Raw genomic sequence first — 21521 nt, forward strand, 5'->3', positions numbered from 1 at the left:
AATAACTAGCTTTTTCTTGCCACATAATTTATTCAACTCTGCTGCATAATTTAGTCCTTCCCTGGCACATATTAATTCATGGCCCTGGTTTTTGTTAAAGAAAGCACGGGTTCCCATAGTTTTTGATAGAAGTCTACCATCAGCACATCTGAATGCCGGGGTTACAGAATGCCAAGGCTGTGTACTCTTGATTTCATCTCATGCCTCTTTCTCCCACCACCCTAGACTTATTCTCTCTTTATTTCACTCTTGCCCTTTTTTGTAATCCTTGCCTTTGTGACTTTGGGCCTGATTTAGAGTTTGGTGGAGGGGGGTACTCATTCACAAATGTGACAGATTTCCTGTTCAACGTATTACAATTCCATTATAGCCTATGGGACTTGTAATACGGCAGACAGGATATCTGTCACGTTTGTGACGAGTTAACTCCTCCGCCAAACAAAAAATCAGTCCCTTTATCTCTTTCTTCTTAGCTTTCTTATCGTCCTACTTCCTTTTCTGCCCTTTTCTTCTTGCTGTTGGTCAAAGTCTGATGGGGAAAAAAACGTGGGTCAGTGCCCATCGGCCAACTACCATTAAAAATTAAGTACTGTTCATGTCTGCTTGCAGACCTCTGTCAAAGTGCTTTGCATACCACATCAGAATTAATTGATACTGAGAATTTTGAATAATTGATTCTGAGGATTATGATTCAAAAACTGTTTGTCTTTCGCTGAGTCTGTTTGAGTCCGGAGAAGTAAAAAGATTGATCGACCAAGTGATTCTGTGCTCTTTCCAAATTGATAAGAAAAGTATCTAATTTTGAGTCTTATTATATGATAATTGACTTCCCAGGGTTTTAAATGGTTTCAGCAGAAATGCTGAACATATTTGAAGGTGCACTCATTTTTGAGAATGAAGAAAAAGGTGACCGTAAAATACAATATTTGCATAGGATCACACAATTTGAGACCCGTTTCTGGGTCACATATATTAGAGTTAGGTCAAGTAGATTGTTCAAGCTACTCGACCTGCAGGTCTAGTAACATTTTTGTGATTTTTCAAGGCCTGTACTACCAGGAATTTCATATGGTACACGTCAGTGGGAATGTTCAGTTGATTGATCACCCATTTAATAACCTCCTTCTTTGTCCAATTGTTTATCCAAACAACATTTAACCTGTCTTACATGTTTATTGTTGTTTAATATTTAGGGCATGTATTATACAGACATCGTCCTCTAGGACTACTTTATTAGAGAGGCAGAGTTCTTCAACCTACATTTGGTATTAATGTCATCCATCAATAAACAAGAGCCAAGTTCTCATTCTAGAGGTCGTTGTTATCAACCTGTGACATGTTAATATTCTGGGGCTTGCTTCACTGATAGAGGATTACACCAATATATTAATTGCTGTGGATAGATTTTCATTACTTCCATTTTTATTAACAAAATGTTGTTGCATACAGTTGTTGATTTATTTTGAGTGCAGCCTTGTCTAGTCATATTCATAACTCCATGCAGCACTGGGCCATACCACTAGCTTGCCTACTAACTACTTTCTTACTGGAGGAATCATCTGGTATAAAGAGGGGTGTAGATACCCGGATCTAAGGAAAAAGACAAGTATCTAAATAATTCACCAATTTTTTACTACAATCTGAGTTTTGAGTACAATGCCCACATTAATCCTAGATAATTAACACCCATCCCTCAGTTTCGGTTCTTGGGTCACCTTGGGATTTTCTTTCACTCTGCCATCTTCAGCCTCTTTGTTGCCATCTAAGTGTTAGTCATCAACTTCCTTTAAGCTTGAAATAACGCCAGTTTCTCCTTCAAATAAGCCAGAAACAAAAGGCCCTACCTGGATATTATCACATTCACGTGCCAAATTCTTCTTCCACAGACGTTTTTTCATTTCTTCTACTTCATCTGCATTAATCCCAGATTAATCCCATTTCATTTTACCTTCACTTTACTTTCCACAACATTAACTAAGGTTGATTCAGAAGGTTCAATTCAAACCTTTCTAATTTTCATATTATGGTACCTTGTACACTATAGTATTTTAGCTGTGAGAGCAGCATGTTTCAGTTTTACTACGAATCAGTCATTTTACTGGCTATGAGCCTAGAGTACTTCACATGCATTGCCAGCTTATTCCGCCATGTATGTTGCTATTTAGCCTCTGAAGCACGTTCCAATTTAGAAAATTGCTGACTTCAGTTATGTGAAAGGGAATTGGTGAGACACCAGTAAGCACAACCATACATGGGGTAGTCCCTTGAGTGATCTTTTTTATAAAGCCATTATTTTATTGAAATTCAACATCCTTTAGTACATTGTAGTTGTAAAACTTATAACATCTTAAACATCTGAGCCATCTTTTATTATGTGGGATACATTATTAGTGATTCCTTTGACGTTATCATTGTTCTCCGAAAACATTGTTTGCAAATGCCGTCCACTTTCTTCTCCCCTGGGCCTTTGAGCGTCTCCATATGTCCCTCAGAATTCTATCATTTCCCGGAGTCTGACGTGTCCAAGTCGTGAGCCTCCCCTCCCTCCTCAAATCTGGTAAGAAGCGACCCCCCAGGTTGTCAAGTTTTCAGTAGCATGGTCGTCTCTCCTGCACTAGTGGAGATGCACTTCCTCAGCCACCACCCATTCCTTGACATCTCTAACGCACCCTTCCTCGCTATGGCCGTGTGACCCATCCACGTGGGGGCTACTCACCGTTTTGCTTGCAGTAGTGGTGGTAATTGCATGAATTTCCATTCAATTTTTCTGCCCTTTTGTTTCTTGACCGCTCCCAATAAACAAGGTGGTGGTTCCAGCTTTACTGTCACCCCCTCTGCGTACTGCAGTCTCTGTATCACTATGCCCCAGAATGTCTGAACTGGTGGACAGTACCAGGCTAAGGTCGCAATCAGACCCGAACAACGGTTGCATCTGTCTGTTCTGGCAGGATCCAATCTATGAAGGAGTACCTGTGTGACATAGGTACGGTGAATATAATTGAAGTGCACCAATTTGGAATGTGCATTTCTCATTCCTGACTTGACCAGCACACAGACTTTTTTTCCAGTGTGCATCCGCAATTATTATACCCAGTTCTGCCTTACCCGGAAATAAGATCCTAGGTTTATCAGCTATCATTGCCCTGTACAAGTGGGAGACAAGATGTCTGCTTCCCCTGTACTACAGCAGTACTTTAAACAAAGCAGAGGAAGGCGGAGCTTCTGGTTAAGTGGTCATATGTCCCTTATTATATCTGCTGTACTGGCATACACAAGAAAGTGTCCCTGTCTAACATTAAAAGTCTCTTGGGCTGCTTCAAATTAGATAAACATCTTGTTGGGATAAAGGTCACTTAGGGCCAGATGTAGGAAGCATTTTGCATGGTTGAAACTGCGAAAATCGCATTTTGCGCCATGCAAAATGCTCATCGCGATGCACATTTACAATTTGCGAGTCAGTACCGACTCGCAAATTGTGAATGCGACTCGCAAATAGGAAGGGGTGTCCCCTTCCTATTTGCGACTCGTGATTCTAAATTGCTTTGTGACCGCGAATGCGGTCGCAAAGTAATTCGCAGTTACCACCAGTGTCACACTGGTGGTAACCCATTCGCAAAAGGGAAGGGGTCCCCATGGGACCCCTTCCTCTTTGTGAATGTTGCCCAAAATGTGTTTTCAGAGCAGGCAGTGGTCCAATGGACCACTGCCTACTCTGAAAAAACGAAACCAAATGGTTTTGTTATTTTTTTTATTTTGCAACTCGTTTTCCTTTAAGGAAAACGGGCTGCAAAAAAAAAAAAAAAAACTGCTTTATTTAAAAGCAGTCACAGACACGGAGGTCTGCTGTCTTCAGCAGGCCACCATCCCTGAGAGTGCAGGGACTCGCTATGGGGTCGCAAAATGCGACCCACCTCATTAATATTAATGAGGTGGGTCTTTGCGACCCCATAGCGAATCGCAGAAGGTGTCTGAGACACCGTTCTGCATCCGATTTTGCGAATCGGAACTTGCGAGTCGCACCGACTCGCAATTTCCGATTCGCAAAATCAGAACTTCCTACATCTGGCCCTTAGTGTCTTGCATCCCCCTTCTCCCTCCACACCAACTACCCACATCTACCATGTCAGCTAATGCACAGTATGCCGGGAGGTCCCAGAAATTAAACTCCTGTGTAAAAGGGGCTCGTCCAGCACTACCTTCACCGCTCTCTCCCACATGATAGTTGTATGCTTATCGACATATGGCACGGGCTCATTAGCTTTCCCACCACTATGCAGCAGCTGCATTAATGCAGTGCTGCGGGACCCATCTGCAAGCAAACATTTCTCCCAGTTATTCTCATCAGACAACCAGTATGCAGCATGCTTCAGTTGAGATACGAGATAATACATCTCCATATTTGGCAATGCCAAGCCCTCCTCCTCTGTGGGCAAATGTACACTCCCAAGGGCTTTTTTGATTCTACCACCTGCCAATACTAGGGTTTTTAGTAATGAGTACAGCCGTCTTAACAGTGATCTTTGCAGCATGTCCATAGAGTGTTGCAAGATATATAAGGAGCTCAGCAGAAACACCATTTTTGCCACCACCACCCATCCCATGAGGGACAGCTGTAGCATGGTCCAAAATTGTATCGATTTAGTGAGGCCCTCCATTATCCGCTCTATATTCTATTGTTTCCCTTTGTAGTCCGTCTGCACCACCATTACCCCAGATAACCGAATGATTTCCCATCGCAATGGCAAGACCGGCAACTCCGTGGGTTCCTGCTCTGCCAGCCCCCCCAAGGAAAACATCAGGGACTCTTTTGGATTCATACACAGCCTGTAGGCCTATAATTTCACCATAAGTACCAAGATGCTCCAGCAGCAGTGGCAGCGACTCTCTGGGAGCCGTAGGTTAGAAGAGCGTTTCACCGGCATACAGTGAGGTTAAATGGTTCACCTCCCCCACTCGAATTCCCATGTGATTTGTATGGCCAAGGGTTCCAATGCCAAGGCAAAGAGCAGGGGCGAAAGTGGGCATCCTTGCTGGGAGCCCACATTTACCTTCTTAGGTGCAGAGCTCAGTCCTCCCAGTCTGACCCTGGCCATTGGTTCCTTATAGAGTAACTATATCCAAGCTCTGAATCGCTGTCCAGATCCCATTGCTTCAAGGACAGCCATCATGTACCACCAATTCACTGTATCAAAGGCCTTGACGATATCAATGTAGACAAAGGTGAGTCCCTCCCGTCTGTCCTCTACTTCATGCAGGACACACGTTAGTCTCCTTCGATTAATAGTGGTATTCTGGCATAGGATGAATCCCCACTGGTCCGGATGTACTAGCCTGTATATCACGGGTCCCAGGCTCATTGCAAGCACTTTACAAAGGACTTTCATGTCAATATTAATCATTGTGAGTAGTGGTATGATAAATGGTCAGAGGCCACAGTGCTGGGTTTCAGAGCCATTGCTGTACTACCCTCTCACATGGACTTCAGGAGTATTCTCTTCAGTCCCTCCACGTACACCTCGAGAAGTCGGTGTACTATTTCTGTTTGAAAGACCTGATAGAATTCAGCCGTAAAACCATCATTCCCTGTCATTTTTCCAGGTGGTAGAGACGTCAACGCTATTTTGACTTCCTCTAGCCTGAGGTCTGCATCTGCAATCCCTCCCACATATGGGATCTGCAGTCCCTACAGATAATTCTTGATACACTCCTTATAGGGGTCAGTGGGGCAAGTGTACACACTCTCTAAATGATCTCTAAATATTCCAGAATATCTGTATCAGTGAATGCGTCTGACCCTCCAGGCTTTTTAAGATGGACAACAGGATGGCGGGGCATCTCGCATCGCAAGATCCAGGCCAAGAGCCATCCTGAAGTGTAGTAGTTGACGGTACGATTTCAGTGTTTAATGCTCGAGTCGATCTCTAACTGCCTCCACCTGTCGTAAAACTTTCTTTTCCGCTCCCTGTCTATGTTCATCATCCCATGACAGTCTCTGAATTTCTGCCAGGACCTCTTCATTATGCAGGAGCTCTATCTATAGGGTGCGTCTCACCCCACATGAGAGACCCACGCATCTTCCCCTCACCATCACCTTCATCGCTTCCCATTCTGTCGCTCCGGCTCTGCATTGTGTTCCAGATGCTTTCAAAATATTCTCTCAAGGCTTCCACTACTGTCTCCCTGCCAACTTTGTCCTGTAGTGTTTCGGATCGGTAATCGCCACGCACAGGACGACCTATGGCTCACCCTCCATTTAAGTAGACATGCTCCCAGGATGTGGTCAGATAGATATTGTGTTAGGTGCGTTATCATCTGAACTCTGGTGGCCATTTGTTGTGTCACTAATATACGGCCTAGTCTGCTGAAAGTATTGTGTGGCTGAGTGGCATGTGTATTTCCGTTGTACTGGGTGTGTTTCAGTCCTTACATTGATTAACCCCACTTGTGCCATAACCTCCACTATTCTAGCTGTCATCTTAGGTTTAGTGCCGTTTGGGAAGGTGTCGATCCAGCTCACCATTCTCCATGCAATTGAACTCCCACCCAACCGCAAAGCATCTGTCCCAGCCACTGGTGCCATTGCGTCTTGCATTCTAATGTCTCTTGAGAAATCTAAAATATTTTATTCTTCTCCCGTAGTCTAGCCTGTTTTTCCACCCTGTCCTGGCTTCTCCTTCTTCTGCATTACATTTAACTAAGTGTTCGAATCACCCAATATGTTCCACCCTTTTTGTACCTTCACCGACATGCCCTTCTGGCCCAGATATGGTGCTTCCCCAGCCCAAATATGACATCAACTTTTATGACACGTTATTGCCTCCAGCAAGAAAGGTGGATCATGATTCGTACTAGCCACTGTTACCAGTACTCCAAGTTCTAACAACTGAGATGCAAGCTTTGATTCCCTGCCTATGTCAGCCTGTACTGACGCTTTGGCCAAGTTGGTAACTAGTAACTGCATCAACTCTCTCAGTATCACAACTTACTTCCACATACATTTCACTGAAGTCACACTACAAGGAAACTTACAAGCGTCTTCTTTAAAGTGTGAATCATTATAAATGTCTGCATAAACTTGGCTCTTAATCATCTCTCCATCAGTCTGTGGAATCCCCCCTTGATGCTCATGTGCCGCTTTCTTATTTTTTCTTTTAAAGGAAGCTCTAGTTTACATCCCTTAAAAACGTGTCATGGTTGGGAATAAACTTGTTTTTTCAAAGTTATAGCCAACTAAATCTAAAAAAAGGTTTTTGGTGTTCGAGTAAAAGCGGTAATCAGGATTCATAGTTATTTCATTTAGGATTTTCCTTGCCAGTGTCTTCGTTTGTGATTTAAAAAAAAGTTGTGGAGCCTTCAAATGTACCCTTTAGGGTTTTTCTCATTTTCTTCTGTTATGCTAGATCTATATTTCGTTTCCATGTGAGAAGCCTGTCCTTTCTTTAATTTGGGGACCTTTTCCATGGCACCAAGGGCCAGATGTATGAAAAAAGCCATTTGCGATTCGGAAATACCGAATTTTAAGAAATCGCTATTTCTGAGTCGCGAAATGCTATGTAACAAATTTGCGAGTCGGAAATAGGGATTTCTTAAAAATCGCTAATGCAATTTGCGAGGTCCAAATACCGAATCGCAGAAATATTTGCGATTCGGTATTTGAAAATCGCAAATTGCGAAAACGGTCACCTGGCACAGCCTGATGACATCACAAGCAGGAAGTGAGTCAGCCCATGCTGTTTCCAGGTACCACACCCACAGGAGCAGTCAGAGTGTCACAGACCAGCCCCAGGGAGCAAGTTTGTGAGCAAGCCAGGACCTGACATCAACATGGCCAATGCTGCTAATGGGAAGGAGAAGGGAGAGAGGAAGAGGAAGCTGAAATTCAGTGAGCAAGAATTGGAGGTGCTCACTGAGGAGGTTGTCAGGAGCCATGACCGGCTATTTGGGAAGAGCTTATTTACTCCAGGTACCAGAGAGTGAGAAGCGAAAACTTTAGGCTAACATCCAGATCAAAATCTGTGCAGTGGGGGTTGCGCAGCACTCAGTGGAAGAGGTACGCAAGAGGTGGTACGACCTTCATTCCCGTGCCAAGGAGAGGGTGGCCAGCAGGCTAAAGGAGGCAAGGAGCACAGGAGGCGGACCATCCACCCAGACACCCTCCACCCCCATCGAAGACCTGGTGGAGTCCACACTGCTTCCAGAAGCTTTCAGTGGGGTCACTGACATTGACACTTCCGGCACACCCAGCACCAGTAAAGGTAAGTCCAAAAATGATATGTAACCCCATATGTGCATGTACAAATGCCCCATAGGAAATAGCAATTAGTGCAAAGCATTGTGATAAGTAGTCCATTCCACATCTTACATGCAGCACAACAATGCCTTATGGGAGTGGTAGTCCACAACCCTGAGCTGAAAATAGCACATAGATAGCAATTAAGTATACAGACACACAGAAGAACAACACACACAACTCACAGTGATACGATGTAAGTGTACATTTATTAACATTGTGCCACATTTGGTGATACATACATAAATGACATGCTGCACATTGTTGTTGCAGATGGCTCAGGCCCAGCAGCAGCAGAATGTGGGGGATGCAGAAACACAGCCTTTGTCCAACTCCAACACCAGCGAGTCATTGTGTATAGCACCAATCAGACGCAGGGCAAGGGTGTTACCTCTCCACGATTCAAACCTGGACTCCGACGAAATGCCGGATGAAGGCCACACACCACCCCCAGAAGCTAGATCCACAGGAAGGCAGCAGTCTCTGCCCCAGCGTCACTCAACTCCCCGCAGGAGGAATCACGATGCAGGCACACTGATGGAGGTGAGGGCCCATCATTCTTTGGTGGCCTTGAAGCGTCCATGCTCAAAGTGCAGCGCCTGCAAAACAAAAACATGAGGGCAATGCACAGGCAGATGCAGTCACACAATGCCAACATGGGGGGGCTGCACAAGCAGTTGTAGTGTCTGAATGCAAACATCTGCAAGCTGCATGAGGGACAGCAAACAGCTGCGGAGAACACCAAGGAACTGACAAATGCCATTAAGGAACTGAGATCAGGCATGAGCGAGTTGGCCACCGCAGGCACAAAAGACAATTCATGGGAATGTTCAATGGATTTTGCAGATCTGTAAATCGTCTAGCTACATCTACTGCCCTGATATCACAGCGTGCAGTGGCCGCACAGGTGGGGGCAGCACATAGCAGTCGGGATGTTGCCTAGGGATTGGTGCAAATTACCAACGTTTTGGATGCTATGCTGACAGCACGCAGTGCTACACCCAGCGAACTGGGAGTTGGGGATACTGAGGAGTCATCTAGCCTCAGCAGTCCTGCAGTGCCCGTGATGGATCCTAGGCGTCGCAGTGCCAGGCACAGTACTGCCTGTGAGCCTGATACAAGAGGTGCCGGCGAGGCCACTGCGCACTCAAGTGGAATGCGTGGTCGTAAGAAGTGACATTAAGGGCCACAGGGGACTACCTTCACATGTAGCAATACAGTAAACTATGATGACAATAGTGCAACACTGTTAATGGCTCATGTCAGACTCGTGTGTATTGCTTTGTCCTAGTGACACGTATGTTACCTGAAGTCAAGGTAATAAAGGTGCTAACTACCGGAATACATGTCATTGAGGTTGTGTTGTCATAACTTACATCTGAAATGGTTGTGCGTGATGTCAGCACGCCTTTGCCTGCCCTCTGCTGCACTGGTCCTGTCTGCTGGCTGTAGGGGTGGTATGGGATCATCATCCTCATCTAAGTCTTGCTCTGATATTTCCACAGGTATGCCCCTGGTGGTAGCTATATTGTGCAAAATTGCACATGTGGCCACTATTCTACAGGTCGTGTCTGGGCTGTACTGTAGTGCCCCTCCACTTTTGTGGATGCATCGGAAGCGACTCTTCAGCAGGCCAAAGGTACACTCCACAACATTGCAGGTTGCCTTGTGTGCTGAATTGTATCTCCGCTCTGCTGGTGTTGCAGGATTTAGGTATGGCGTCATCCTGTAGGTGCGCACCGTGTAGGCACTGTCTCCTGGAAGGAACAGAGGGTATAATTAGTAGCTGTGCCATCTGACGTCACACTGCCATCAATGCACCATTGTAAAGAGGGAAATTACCTAGTAGATATCCTTCACCAAATTCCCCAGCTAACAGTCTTCTGTGAATCCCGCTGTGGCGAAAGATGTATGAATCATGTGTGCTCCCTGGGTACCTGGCCACGAGATCAGTTATGATGTAGGAGGCATTGCATATCACCTGTATGTTCATTGAATGTTGGTATTTACGGTTGAGGTACACATACTCTGTGGCCAATGGTGGACAGATTGCAACATGTGTCCCATCTATGGCACCAAGGATGTGGGGGAACTGTGCTATCTGGTAGAAATCTATTTTTGTCTGCTGTATTTCCTGTGGGGTGTGTGGGAATCTGATGTACTGATGTATCCTGCTCAGCATGGCATTTAGGAATGCATTGAGAAATCTAGAGAGGGCACTCTGTGATACCCCTCCAGCTGCTGCTATGACCCCTTGATAGCTCCCTGAGGCAAGTAGGTGCAGGGAGCATAATACCTGCACATGGGTGGGTATGCTATTGGTCCTGTGTGTTGTGCACTGCAGTATGGGTTGTAGCTCAGCTATCAGGTCAAGTATCATGGCTGAGCTCAACCTGTACTTCTCAAATATTTCCTCCTCAGTCTGGTCAAAAAGGGTAATGCGCACTCTGAAAATGCGCTCCTGTCTCCTCCTCCCTCTCCTCAAACCTGCCAAGATCCTCATTCTCCGCGCCATGACGTAGAGTGCAGCCATTGTGGAAAATAGGCTATGGCATTCTGGGCCTCTTTATATAGGTTGCACCTGGTTACCACCTGGTTTCAATCCGTGGTAATTTGCATGTGCAAAAGGCCATTCTGCGAAAATTCACAATTTGCTAATTTTTGATGCATCAAATTGCGACATGGTTTTGCATGTTGCAATGTGTGTATCGCAATTTGCGACGAGAAATACCGAATCTTTATTTGCGAGTCGCTATTCGGACTCGCAATTTGCGAGATGCAAATAGCGATTCGGTATTTCATGTCGCAAAATGCGATACACACATTGCGACATGCAAACCCATGTTGCTTTGCAAAAAATTGCAATTTTTGCGATTCCTTGTTTTTGGCCTGCGAATGCCTTTCGTACATCGCAAATCACCTTTTTGCATTTGCAAACGGCCGATTTCTGCGAATAGCACCGTTTGCGAATTCAAAAACGTTTGATACATCTGGCCCCAAGTTTCTTCTTTCCCCTTTCCCTCACCCTTGCAGTAGTGTCTGAACTTTACATTCATTGCATGTGGACAAAGATGTCACTCACTGCTGTTTTATCTCTCTGCACTGAATCCCATGCCTTTTGGATATGCTGCCCCCAGGATTACAGACTTTGACCTGACAAACTGCACCTTGGGAGGGTTTACTGCACGGAACACACAGACTCGCCTGCGCTCGCGTCACTGCTGTCAAAGACTGCAACTCCCAGAAATCCTCAAGGACATCAGACAGCGTCGCTCCAAATCCCGTATGAGATTAAATGAGACGGTCGCAGAACGCTGCTACCACTTCAGGAGAAGCAGATAATAAATCCTGCAGGGAAAACAGATCCTAAAGAGGATAATGGCTCCATCAAAAAAAGCGAAAAAATGTAATAAATCAAGTACAATTTTATACGGCGGCGGAGGACGGAAATAATTTATCAAGAAATGAAGCTCCACAGATTACCGGCTACATCCACCAAGCGAGGCAATAAGAATATTGGATGGTTCAGTCAGCAGAAGGGTTTTTTCAAGTGTGGCAGGTGCAAGGCATGTAGAAACAGTAGGAATGTTAAAACATACAAGACAGCTTTGGGAGAGGTTAGAAGGATAAATAAAGCTATCTCCTGTGTTTCAGATCATTGCATCTATGTATTACAATGCCCTTGTGGTTTACAATATGTTGGGAGCAATATTGATCCTGTGAAAAAGAGGATTTTGGAACACTAGAGATCTATTAAGAATCATGATACCCGGTTGCCAGACATTGGTCGAAGTTGCACAATCGAGATGCCGAATGTTTGGTATATATTTGGGATTGATAAAATTGAGAGTAATATACGTGGAGGTGATTGAGAAAGGCTCCTTAGAGTAAGGGAATCTGAATATATTATTCTCCTTGGGAGTAAGACACCGGGGGACTTGAACAAGGATGAGGAACTTTATGTACATGTAGGCTTAATGTGATGAGAAAGAGTGAGCAGAGTTTTTTCACCGAATTCTCCTTTAGGTGCTTTTTCTAGATTGATTATTAAAATTTGTGGAACTTTTATATTTGTGTCACATGTGAATGGTTTCACGGGGAGGGTGTTTGTTCCGTTATGATGACAGATTAATTGTGGCCATTTGGCCAGGTATGAGATGTAATAATAATGCAATACAAGAAATATAAGGGATTAGTTAATTTATATTCATATATAAGGTATTATGGAATTTCTTTATAATTATGAGAAGTGTGGACATTTTGGCATCTGTACATCTGAATAGGAACAGGTAAACGATTAATTAATTGGCAACTGTGTAGCAGGCGTTATATAATAATTTTTCACACCTAATGATAAATTAGATTGGTCATTTATTTTATTTGATTTATTTTCTCTTTTTTGAAATGATGGAATACACTGTGAAACCATTTTAGTGTTCTCTGTTCTTGGTAGTATTCTTTCAATGTTTATGAACTGTGGGTATTTAAGGTGAGAGGGAAATGAGCACAGATTTTTTCAATTGGGCCATGATGAAGACACTTTGGTGTTGAAACGCGTTGCCATATTAGAACTAGACTTTGGATTGTTATAGCAAATAAAGGCTTTGGCTTAGCCACGAGCACAGCCAAGCAAATCAAATCTATTTTACTATTTTACTCCAACAGGGGCTCCTACTTCCATGATTTCTGATTCACATCTTTTTCAGACACCTTTTACACAAATGTGGCACTTCGGCAAACTGTCAGCCATTCTGGACATCAAGTATTCTGAGATTTGTTTTTTTATTGAGCTGATGTGTGGTAATTCAATTAACACAGTTTGCTACTGGCAAATGTTTTACTTTTGGTATTTGTACATTTTATGATGATCATAATGTGCTATTTGGTAACTATAAAACAACACGATGTATGCACCCTCCATGTATACCCTTGTTAGTAGCCCTTCTCGTCCATCCAATTGCTCTCTCTCGTTCATGCCCTAAATGTATACTGGAGCCGTTCCATTGCATTACAAATAGAACATAATGCATCAATTGAATTGCTTTCCTGTTCTCAGTATAAATAGTAGATTTACAGGTCCTTGAAACAAGTCCTTTCTGTCGCCAGGAACAATGATGGTAGAGCTTCTGGATCGGGTGAAGGAGCTGGAAGACTGGAAAGATGGGAAAGGCCTCATTGTCCGTGGTGCTGGAAACACCTTCTGTAGCGGGTCGGATCTGAAAGCTGTGAAAGCTATATCCAGCTCACATGCAAGTAGTGTTATGTTATGTTCATTCTAGTTAGAAAATGGACTCATGGGGCATGTCTGCACACATAATGATGCCGTTGTTTAATATTACCTGAGAATGCTGCCAGCTAGCCTACTCGTTGCATGGAGTGGTGATGGTGAGTGTTGTCTGTACTGGCGTGCATCACTCCTGGGCTCAGTTTTTCCTAAGCTTTCAATTGTAGCACTCACGCACCATTGCACTCTGCGTTCGACGTTGCAATTAAGCCAGAAAAGTCACAAATCTTTGGTTTAATAGAGAAACAGATCGGAAATGATTTTGCTCACAATAAATACCCCAACACCGTCTAACTATGAAATTGCGAGTGTGGTAAAGTATAAAGATTGTACTTAGAACTTCAAAATGTGGGGATGGTGGCTTTATTATAGAATCTATTTTACAGAGAAACTAGAAAAATGCATGCTGTGTGAATTTCAATGTGAGACTGCATCTTGGTCTTTTTCATTTGCTTATATTTGTTAATATTTAAAAATGCAAAGAAAGCATAGGACCCGGAGCCCCCTATTCCTCGGGCGTACCCCCACCCAAAAAAAATCCACGAGTCAATTACAAGGCAGTTGTCTTTGGGCAGAGGGCCATGTTTATTTACAAAAATCAACAGTTCAATATGATATTTTTAACACTACAAATCCAATAAAAAACAAATAAGAGTCAACCACTCTGAATTTTTAAAAACATCCAAGTTATATTAGAAATGCAGAAATCTTTTAACCCCTTCGTTGCCCCCTCAGGTGCCTGGCCTTTTTTGGCTATTTGGGGCAGTTTGCACTTAGACCTTCATAACTTTTTGCCCACATAAGCTACCCACACCAAATTTGTTTCCGTTTATTCCAACATCCTAGGGATTCTAGAGGTACCCAGAGTTTTTGGGTTCCCCGAAGGAGACCAAGAAATTAGCCAAAATAAGGGGAAATTTCTTTTTTTTTTTTTTTAAAAAGGGCTGCAGAAGAAGGCTTGTGTTTTTTTCCCCCGAAAACGTCATCAACAAAGGGTTTGCAGTGCTAAAATCACCATCTTCCCAGCTTTCAGGAACAGCCAGACTTGAATCAGAAAACCCAATTGTTCAACACAATCTTGGCATTTTACTGGGACATACCCCATTTTTACTATTTTTTGTGCTTTAAGCCTCCTTCCAGTTAGTGACAGAAATGGGTGTGAAACCAATGCTGGATCCCAGAAAGCTAAACGTTTCTGAAAAGTAGTCAAAATTCTGAATTCAGCAATGGGTAATTTGTGTAGATCCTACAAGGGTTTCCTACAGAAAATAACAGCTGAAATAAAATAATATTGAAATTGAGGTGAAAAGAACAGCCATTTATTTCATGTTTTACTCTGTAACTTTTTCCTGCGATATCCGATTTTTGCAAGCAATATACCGTTACGTCTGCTGGACTCTTCTGGTTGCCGGGATATATAGGGCTTGTAGGTTCATCAAGAACCCTGGGTGCCCAGAGCCAATAAATGAGTTGCACCTTGCATTGGGTTTTCATTCTATACTGGAATACAGCAATTTATCTGCTGAAATATAAAGAGTGGAAAATAGGTATCAAGAAAACCTTTGTATTTCCAAAATGGGCACAAGATAAGGTGTTGAGAAGCAGTGGTTATTTGCACATCTCTGAATTCCGGGGTGCCCATACTATTACAGGGCATTTCTCAAATAGATGTATTTTTTACACACTGTCTTACATTTGGAAGGAAAAAATGTAGAGGAAGACAAGGGGCAATAACGTTCCCTCAAGTCTCCAGATAAAAATGGTACCTCACTGTGTGGGTAGGCCTAGCCCCCGCGACAGGAAATGCCTCAAAACACAACGTGGACACATCACATTTTCCCAAAGAAAACAGAGGTTTTTTTTGCAAAGTGCCAACCTGTGAATTTTGCCCTATAGCTCAGCAGGCACCTAGGGAAACCTACCAAACCTGTGCATTTTTTAAAAATAGACACCTAGGGGAATCCAAGATGGGGTGACTGTGGGGCTTGCACTAGGTTCTGTTACCCAGAATCCTTTGCAAACCTCAAAATTTGGCTCAAAAAACACCTTTTCCTCACATTTCGGTGACAGAAAGTTCTGGAATCTGGCAGGAGCCACAAATTCCCTTCCACCCAGCGTTCCCCCAAGTGTCCCGATAAAAATGATACCTCACTTGTGTGGGTAGGCCTAGTGCCCGCGACAGGAAATGCCCCAAAACACAACGTGGACACATCACATTTTCCCAAAGAAAACAGAAGTGTTTTTTGCAAAGTGCCTACCTGTGGATTTTGGCCTCTAGCTCATCCGGCACCTAGGGAAACCTACCAAACCCAAACATTTCTGAAAACTAGACACCCAAGGGAGTACAGGGTGGTGTGACTTGCGTTGATCCCCCAGTGTTTTCTTACCCAGAATCCATTGCAAACGTCAAACTTTTGCTTAATAAACACTTTTTCTTCACATTTCGATGACAGAAAGTTCTGGAACCTGAGAGGAGCCACAAATTTCTTTCCATCCAGCGTTCCCCCAAGTCTCCCGATAAAAATGATACCTCACTTGTGTCGGTGGGCCAGGTGCCTGCAACAGAAAAAGGCCAAAAACCTGTAGAGATTGAGGGGATAGCACAGCGAGTTGATAAGCACATATTTTTCTTTTATACATCTTTAGGCTGGCTCTGCTTTGGGGACCCACACAAGTGAGGTGTCATTTTACTTGGGAGACTGAGGGGAACGCTTGGAAGTTGGAATTTTGTGCCGGAGTGGTGATCCTACAAAGAAAAGTCAGGAAAATGTGTGTTTTGTAAGCAAATGTTGAGGTTTGCAGAGGAGTCTGGGTAAGAAAATGTTGGGGGATCCACCCAAGCCACACCACCCTGGACTCCTTGGGGTGTCTACTTTTAAAAATTGTCTGGGTTTGGTAGGTTTCCCTAGATGAAGGCCGCACCCGGGACCACAAAAATAGGAGCCCCTATCCCCCAAACACAGGTAGTTTTGTAATATATCATTTTGATGTGTCCACGTACTTCTGTGATGTGCCAAACACTAAAATTGTGAAAACAAAAACACACTTAGGTTATGTTAAAAAGACCCCTCACCCACCAACCAAGTTGGTGGCATGCTTCATCATCAGGGTCCCTCCTGAGAAACCTAGTGAGTCACAGGTGTGCTGCGACGCCTGATTACAGCGGAGCAGGTTTTGTCATTTTTACCATACATACTGGTTGGATTTAGCACGAGGGTGAGTGATGATTCAGTAGATTAAATTTTATTAACAAGAGATTTCACAAAAGTGAAATGCATTGTTAATAATTGAAAGGCCAAAAAATTGAACCAATGACTCACAGCTTGTGAGCTGTAAAGCCGCATCAATGCACCAACCGTTTTACAGTCCATTCACACACCTTTCATACATGACATGCACAAGACCATTTACGCCGCCAGCCACGGGCCCAGCACATTACAACACTCGCATCGACAGATAGCGCCACTCAAGGGCCCATCACTTACATACGCCCACATGCCTGATACAGCAATCACAGTAGCTGATGGGAGTGTGTGGGTTGACGTTTGGCTGGCTCTGCCAGCCAGGCGCAACTCCACACATGCCGCCAGCCAAGCGCCACCCCACTCACACCACCAGCCAAGCGCCGCTCCACGCACACCGCCATCACTTTTTTGTTTGTTTATAAACAACAACAAAAACACTAATTATAAAATAAGTACAAAACTACAAACCCAAAAGCTTTAACTGAAAACATGACAGAATTGTGAAACTGAACATCTGAAAATATAAAACAGGCTGTTTACGCTCACAGTATTTCCCAAAGATTTTTTGGGGTATGGTTACTCCTGAAACAGCGGGCCACACACAGCCCAAACTTTGAAGGGCAATCGGGGCAGTACATCCGACTCTCCCTCCGGATACCTCTTCGGGGCACATACTCTACATTTCTTAGCGGGCAAGTCTTTTTTGGGAGTGGGAGAAATGTGATATGGAAAATGGTGCTCTTTCAATCTAGCCACATCCTCCCCCACTGTTACTCTAGTAACTCTTGCCTGTTCCACCAAAATAAGGCTCTCTATCACTGACTCCTGAAATGTAACAAATTTCATCCTTGACTCAGGTGAACAATGCTTGAACACAATAAAAGCATTAAAAGTTGCCAAATGAAATAAATGTAGGGCCAACTTTTTATACCACACATAAGACATACGAACAGCAGTGTAAGGTTCCAACCTCTGATCTACTCGATCAACACCACCCATGAGCCTATTGTAGTCCAAAAAGCACACAGGTTTGCGCACTTCGGCAACCTGACCCCAAACAGTCACAGGGGAAGTAATCTCATCATGAATGGTAGATAGCATGTATACATCCCTCCGGTCTGAAAATTTCAGAGCTAGCAGCTCATTATTCCGCAAGGCACTGCACTGTCCCCTCTCAAGTTTTTTTTTTTTACAAACAAGCTCTCTTGGATAGCCTTTCCAGTTAGAACAGATTGTGCCACATGCAACAGTGTCCACTTTAAACAACTCCTTGAACAACTGCACTCCAGTGTAGTAATTATCTACGTACAAATGGTGACCTTTGTTAAACAGTCGTCTACCAAGTTCCCACACAATTTTCTCGCTAACTCCAAAAGTGAGCGGACAGCCAGAGGGTCAATACTGGAATCCCTACCAGTGTAGACCCGGAAATTATACACGTATCCTGTACTACTTTCTGACAGCTTATACAATTTATTTCCATACCGTGCCCTCTTACTAGGAATGTACTGCTTAAAAACGAAATGCCCCTTTGAAAAGGACCAAAGACTCGTCCACACATATCTTTTTGCCTGGAACACTGACCTCTGAAAACCGATCCTCAAAATGATCAAGGACAGGCCTAATCCTAAAAAGACGGTTACAATCAGGGTGATCTCGTCGCAAGGCTAAAGCATTGTCTACAAAATGCAGCATACGAAGAAGAATTAAATATCGATTACGACTCATAGTTGCAGGAAATATAGCCGTTGCCATCAAGGGACCAGTAGACCAATAAGAAGCCAGTGACGGCTTCTTTATCAACCCCATCAAAAGTCAAACCTAAAAACGTTTTCATCTCTTCCAGATATGTGGGAACCCACTGAGTAGCTCTAGACTGAGGCCTAAGTCTGGCAGCGTTGTCCCTCAAATATTGCTCTGCATACAAATGAGTCTGCTCAACAATCTCTTCCAAAAATACATCGTCCATAAACAAGTGAAAGAAATTGAGAGGCAAAATGTTTTCCGTATTGACTCGACACCCTGGGAGACCAGTAGATGCAGGTAACTGTGGCTGCTCCATGTTTGGGGCAATCCAGGTGTCAGGTCTTCTAATGGGAAACGCTGCTGCACTCTTGGCACATCAATGTCCTCCTCTAAAACAGGCCCTTCATTTGCACTGAGAGTGGCTTCCTCATCAGAAGAATCCTCTCGGACAGAAAACTCAATGCCAGAATCTCTCACTTCCTCCTCTGCCTCACATGCAGAGTCAGTCTCATAATCATGGTCAGAAGACAACTCAAAAAGCATGCCAACAACCTGCTGAGCGGTCGCTCTGCGGCTAGCCATCATCCTTTCTAACAAGAAATGAATTGCCCACAACAACCAGCACTAAAATAAGTAATAAACAAAGTGTAGCTTTATCACAAAGAGTTATGTACTAAAAAACTATTCCACTCACTTGCCTGAAAAAGCTACTCACCAGCAACTACTCTGCACAGACACAGCAATCACCAATGATATCCCACTAAAAAGAAAAAAGAAAATTGGACATATGACAACATAAATGTCATTGTGCTCAAATCTAAAGACAATTTCACACACAATCCTGCCAACAGCTCTGTACCCCGTTTAGGGGTAATCCTTGCCAAAGGGGGCAAAAGGTGCTGCCCCAGCACAAATAACTAAGGGGAACAAAAGAAATAGGCCGATCTGCCCCCAAGGGGAGCAGAAATGGCCATCAGTAATGTGCCCTCCCCCACACAAAACACACACACACAAGATCCCTGGTGCCTAAGTGGATTCTGCCCCCCTTGGGGACAGATGGGCGTAAAAAAAATAGGCCGATCTGCCCTGAAATGGCCAACAGCTCTGTGCCCCCTTTAGGGGGCGACAATGCCAAATGAGGCAAAAGGGGGCGCCCCCCCAGCACAAAAAAAGGGGAACAAAAAAAATCCCCTCTTTGGGGGGGCGACCCATGCCCAAGGGGTGCCCCCAAAACATACACTCACAACACACAGTCCCTGGGGCCTAGTGTGTGTCGACTCCCCCAGGGGTGAGATCGGCCAAAACCATGGGCGATCTAGCCCCAGGGGGGCTAAACATAGAAAAAAATATTGCCCCCAGGGCAGCGACCCTTGTCTAAGGGATCGCTGCCCAAAAACATCATGAAAATAAAATCCCTCGTTCCTAGTGGGTTTCAACACCCCCCCCCACCCCCAACCCCACCCCCTCCCCAACTGCCCCCGCCACCCCCTAGGGGCAGATCAGCCAGAAAAACGGCCGATCTGTCCCGGGGGAGGGGCAAAACAGGATTCACTATTGCCCCCAGGGGACCAACCCTTGCCCAAGGGGTCGCTCCCCAAAATACAATTCAGAGGAAATCCCTGGTGCGGATTCCTGCTTCACGATCGCGGGATCATGAAGCAGGAATCCAATGAAAACAGGCACAGGGGAAAGGAACAACTCTTTCCTTTCCCCGTGTCTGTTTTTGCCCCCAAAAAAGAGAAGGACTCACCTAAAACGGGTCCTTTCTCTAGATGCGCTGGAAGCAAATGGCTTCCAGCGCGTCCTCGACAGCTTCTGATGACGTCGGCGCCCTCAGATTGCCGAGGGGGGGATCGGGGGTGGACTTGGGGGGTGTGTGCCAGGTGCAGGACGAGCTGGTCTCGTCCTAGGCACACGGGAACCGTGTGTCTGTACAAGACCAGCTCGTCCCAGGCATGTGGGGGTTAAACAAATAAATACTAAAATTGTCATTTTTACTGACAATGCATGCAATTTTAATGAACCGCGCCCATCATGATCAGCTCCCACTCTGAACCGCCTTCCAGCACCAAGGCCCAGCCAGCCTTCATCCATCCCTGGAGGACCACACAAGTGTCTCCCACCTGCATCCCTTGAAGGGCGGTCCCACCATCTGGTAACCTTGACTGCACCCCAAAACCGCTGCCCCTCCCACACCAGGCTGCTCACAGGGGTCCTCAACTGAGACCAGGGGCTGGAGCCCCCATGCCCTTTCTGTCTAACTGTGCGCCTTTGCCCCCCAGCTGGTGTGTACATCATTCCTCAGGATTCAGATTTCTGTCTCCCCCTCCCTCCTCAGTGCTGTCCTCTGGAAACAGTTGTACTAGTTGCAGGACTCCCTCCAATGCTGTTATATGGTGATCTTTGGGTTCACTTCCACGCCACCAGGGCAACCAGGGCCTACCGGTCTTTCACTCCCCAACAGAGACCAGTTGCTGAGTAAATGCCCAGATGCCATCAATAAACCAGTCAGTCCCAATATCCGACAAGTGAACCCCGTCTTGATGAACCATTTGGTCACTCCAGATCAATCTGTGAGGAATGGTGCCAAGCCGTCTTTGCCCTTGTCAAAGCTTGGCCATCTCGGCATTGAGGCACCAGACTGATACTTTCAGGGCCCTAGCTCGCATGCCTGGATCCCAATTTTGCCACGGTAACATGTGCGACCACACAATGATTGCGTCTGGGAAAGTCCTACCCGGCCACATAATTTCAAACAATAGGACTTCACTGACCGCCCTACACCCCAAGTTCACCATATTGTTACCACCAATGTGGATAAGAATCAGATCCAGGAGCTGCAGTCCTGCGGGACCCTTCATATCCTCCACGATTTGACGTAGCTGGCTGATCTTGAGGTCCCTAACTCCACACCATCGAAACAGGACATCATCCAGCGCTGCAGGCTTCTCCCTAC

The 21521-nt window shown here is 44.8% G+C and overlaps 1 protein-coding gene across 4 annotated transcripts in view; it reads left to right on the plus strand.

The window, feature by feature from the left end:
- Window positions 1-21521, plus strand: part of ECHDC1 (ethylmalonyl-CoA decarboxylase 1) — a 234432-nt gene that overhangs the window by 78617 nt on the left and 134294 nt on the right. For 3 of the 4 annotated variants that reach the window (XM_069234843.1, XM_069234846.1, XM_069234844.1), the window contains exon 3: window positions 13397-13543. In XM_069234843.1, coding sequence (XP_069090944.1) covers window positions 13397-13543 — 147 coding nt within the window. The remainder of the gene's footprint in view (window positions 1-13396; window positions 13544-21521) is intronic. The other variant, XM_069234845.1, reaches the window with a different exon arrangement.

This window comes from Pleurodeles waltl, chromosome 5, assembly GCF_031143425.1.
Source record: "Pleurodeles waltl isolate 20211129_DDA chromosome 5, aPleWal1.hap1.20221129, whole genome shotgun sequence".
NCBI lineage: Eukaryota > Metazoa > Chordata > Amphibia > Caudata > Salamandridae > Pleurodeles > Pleurodeles waltl.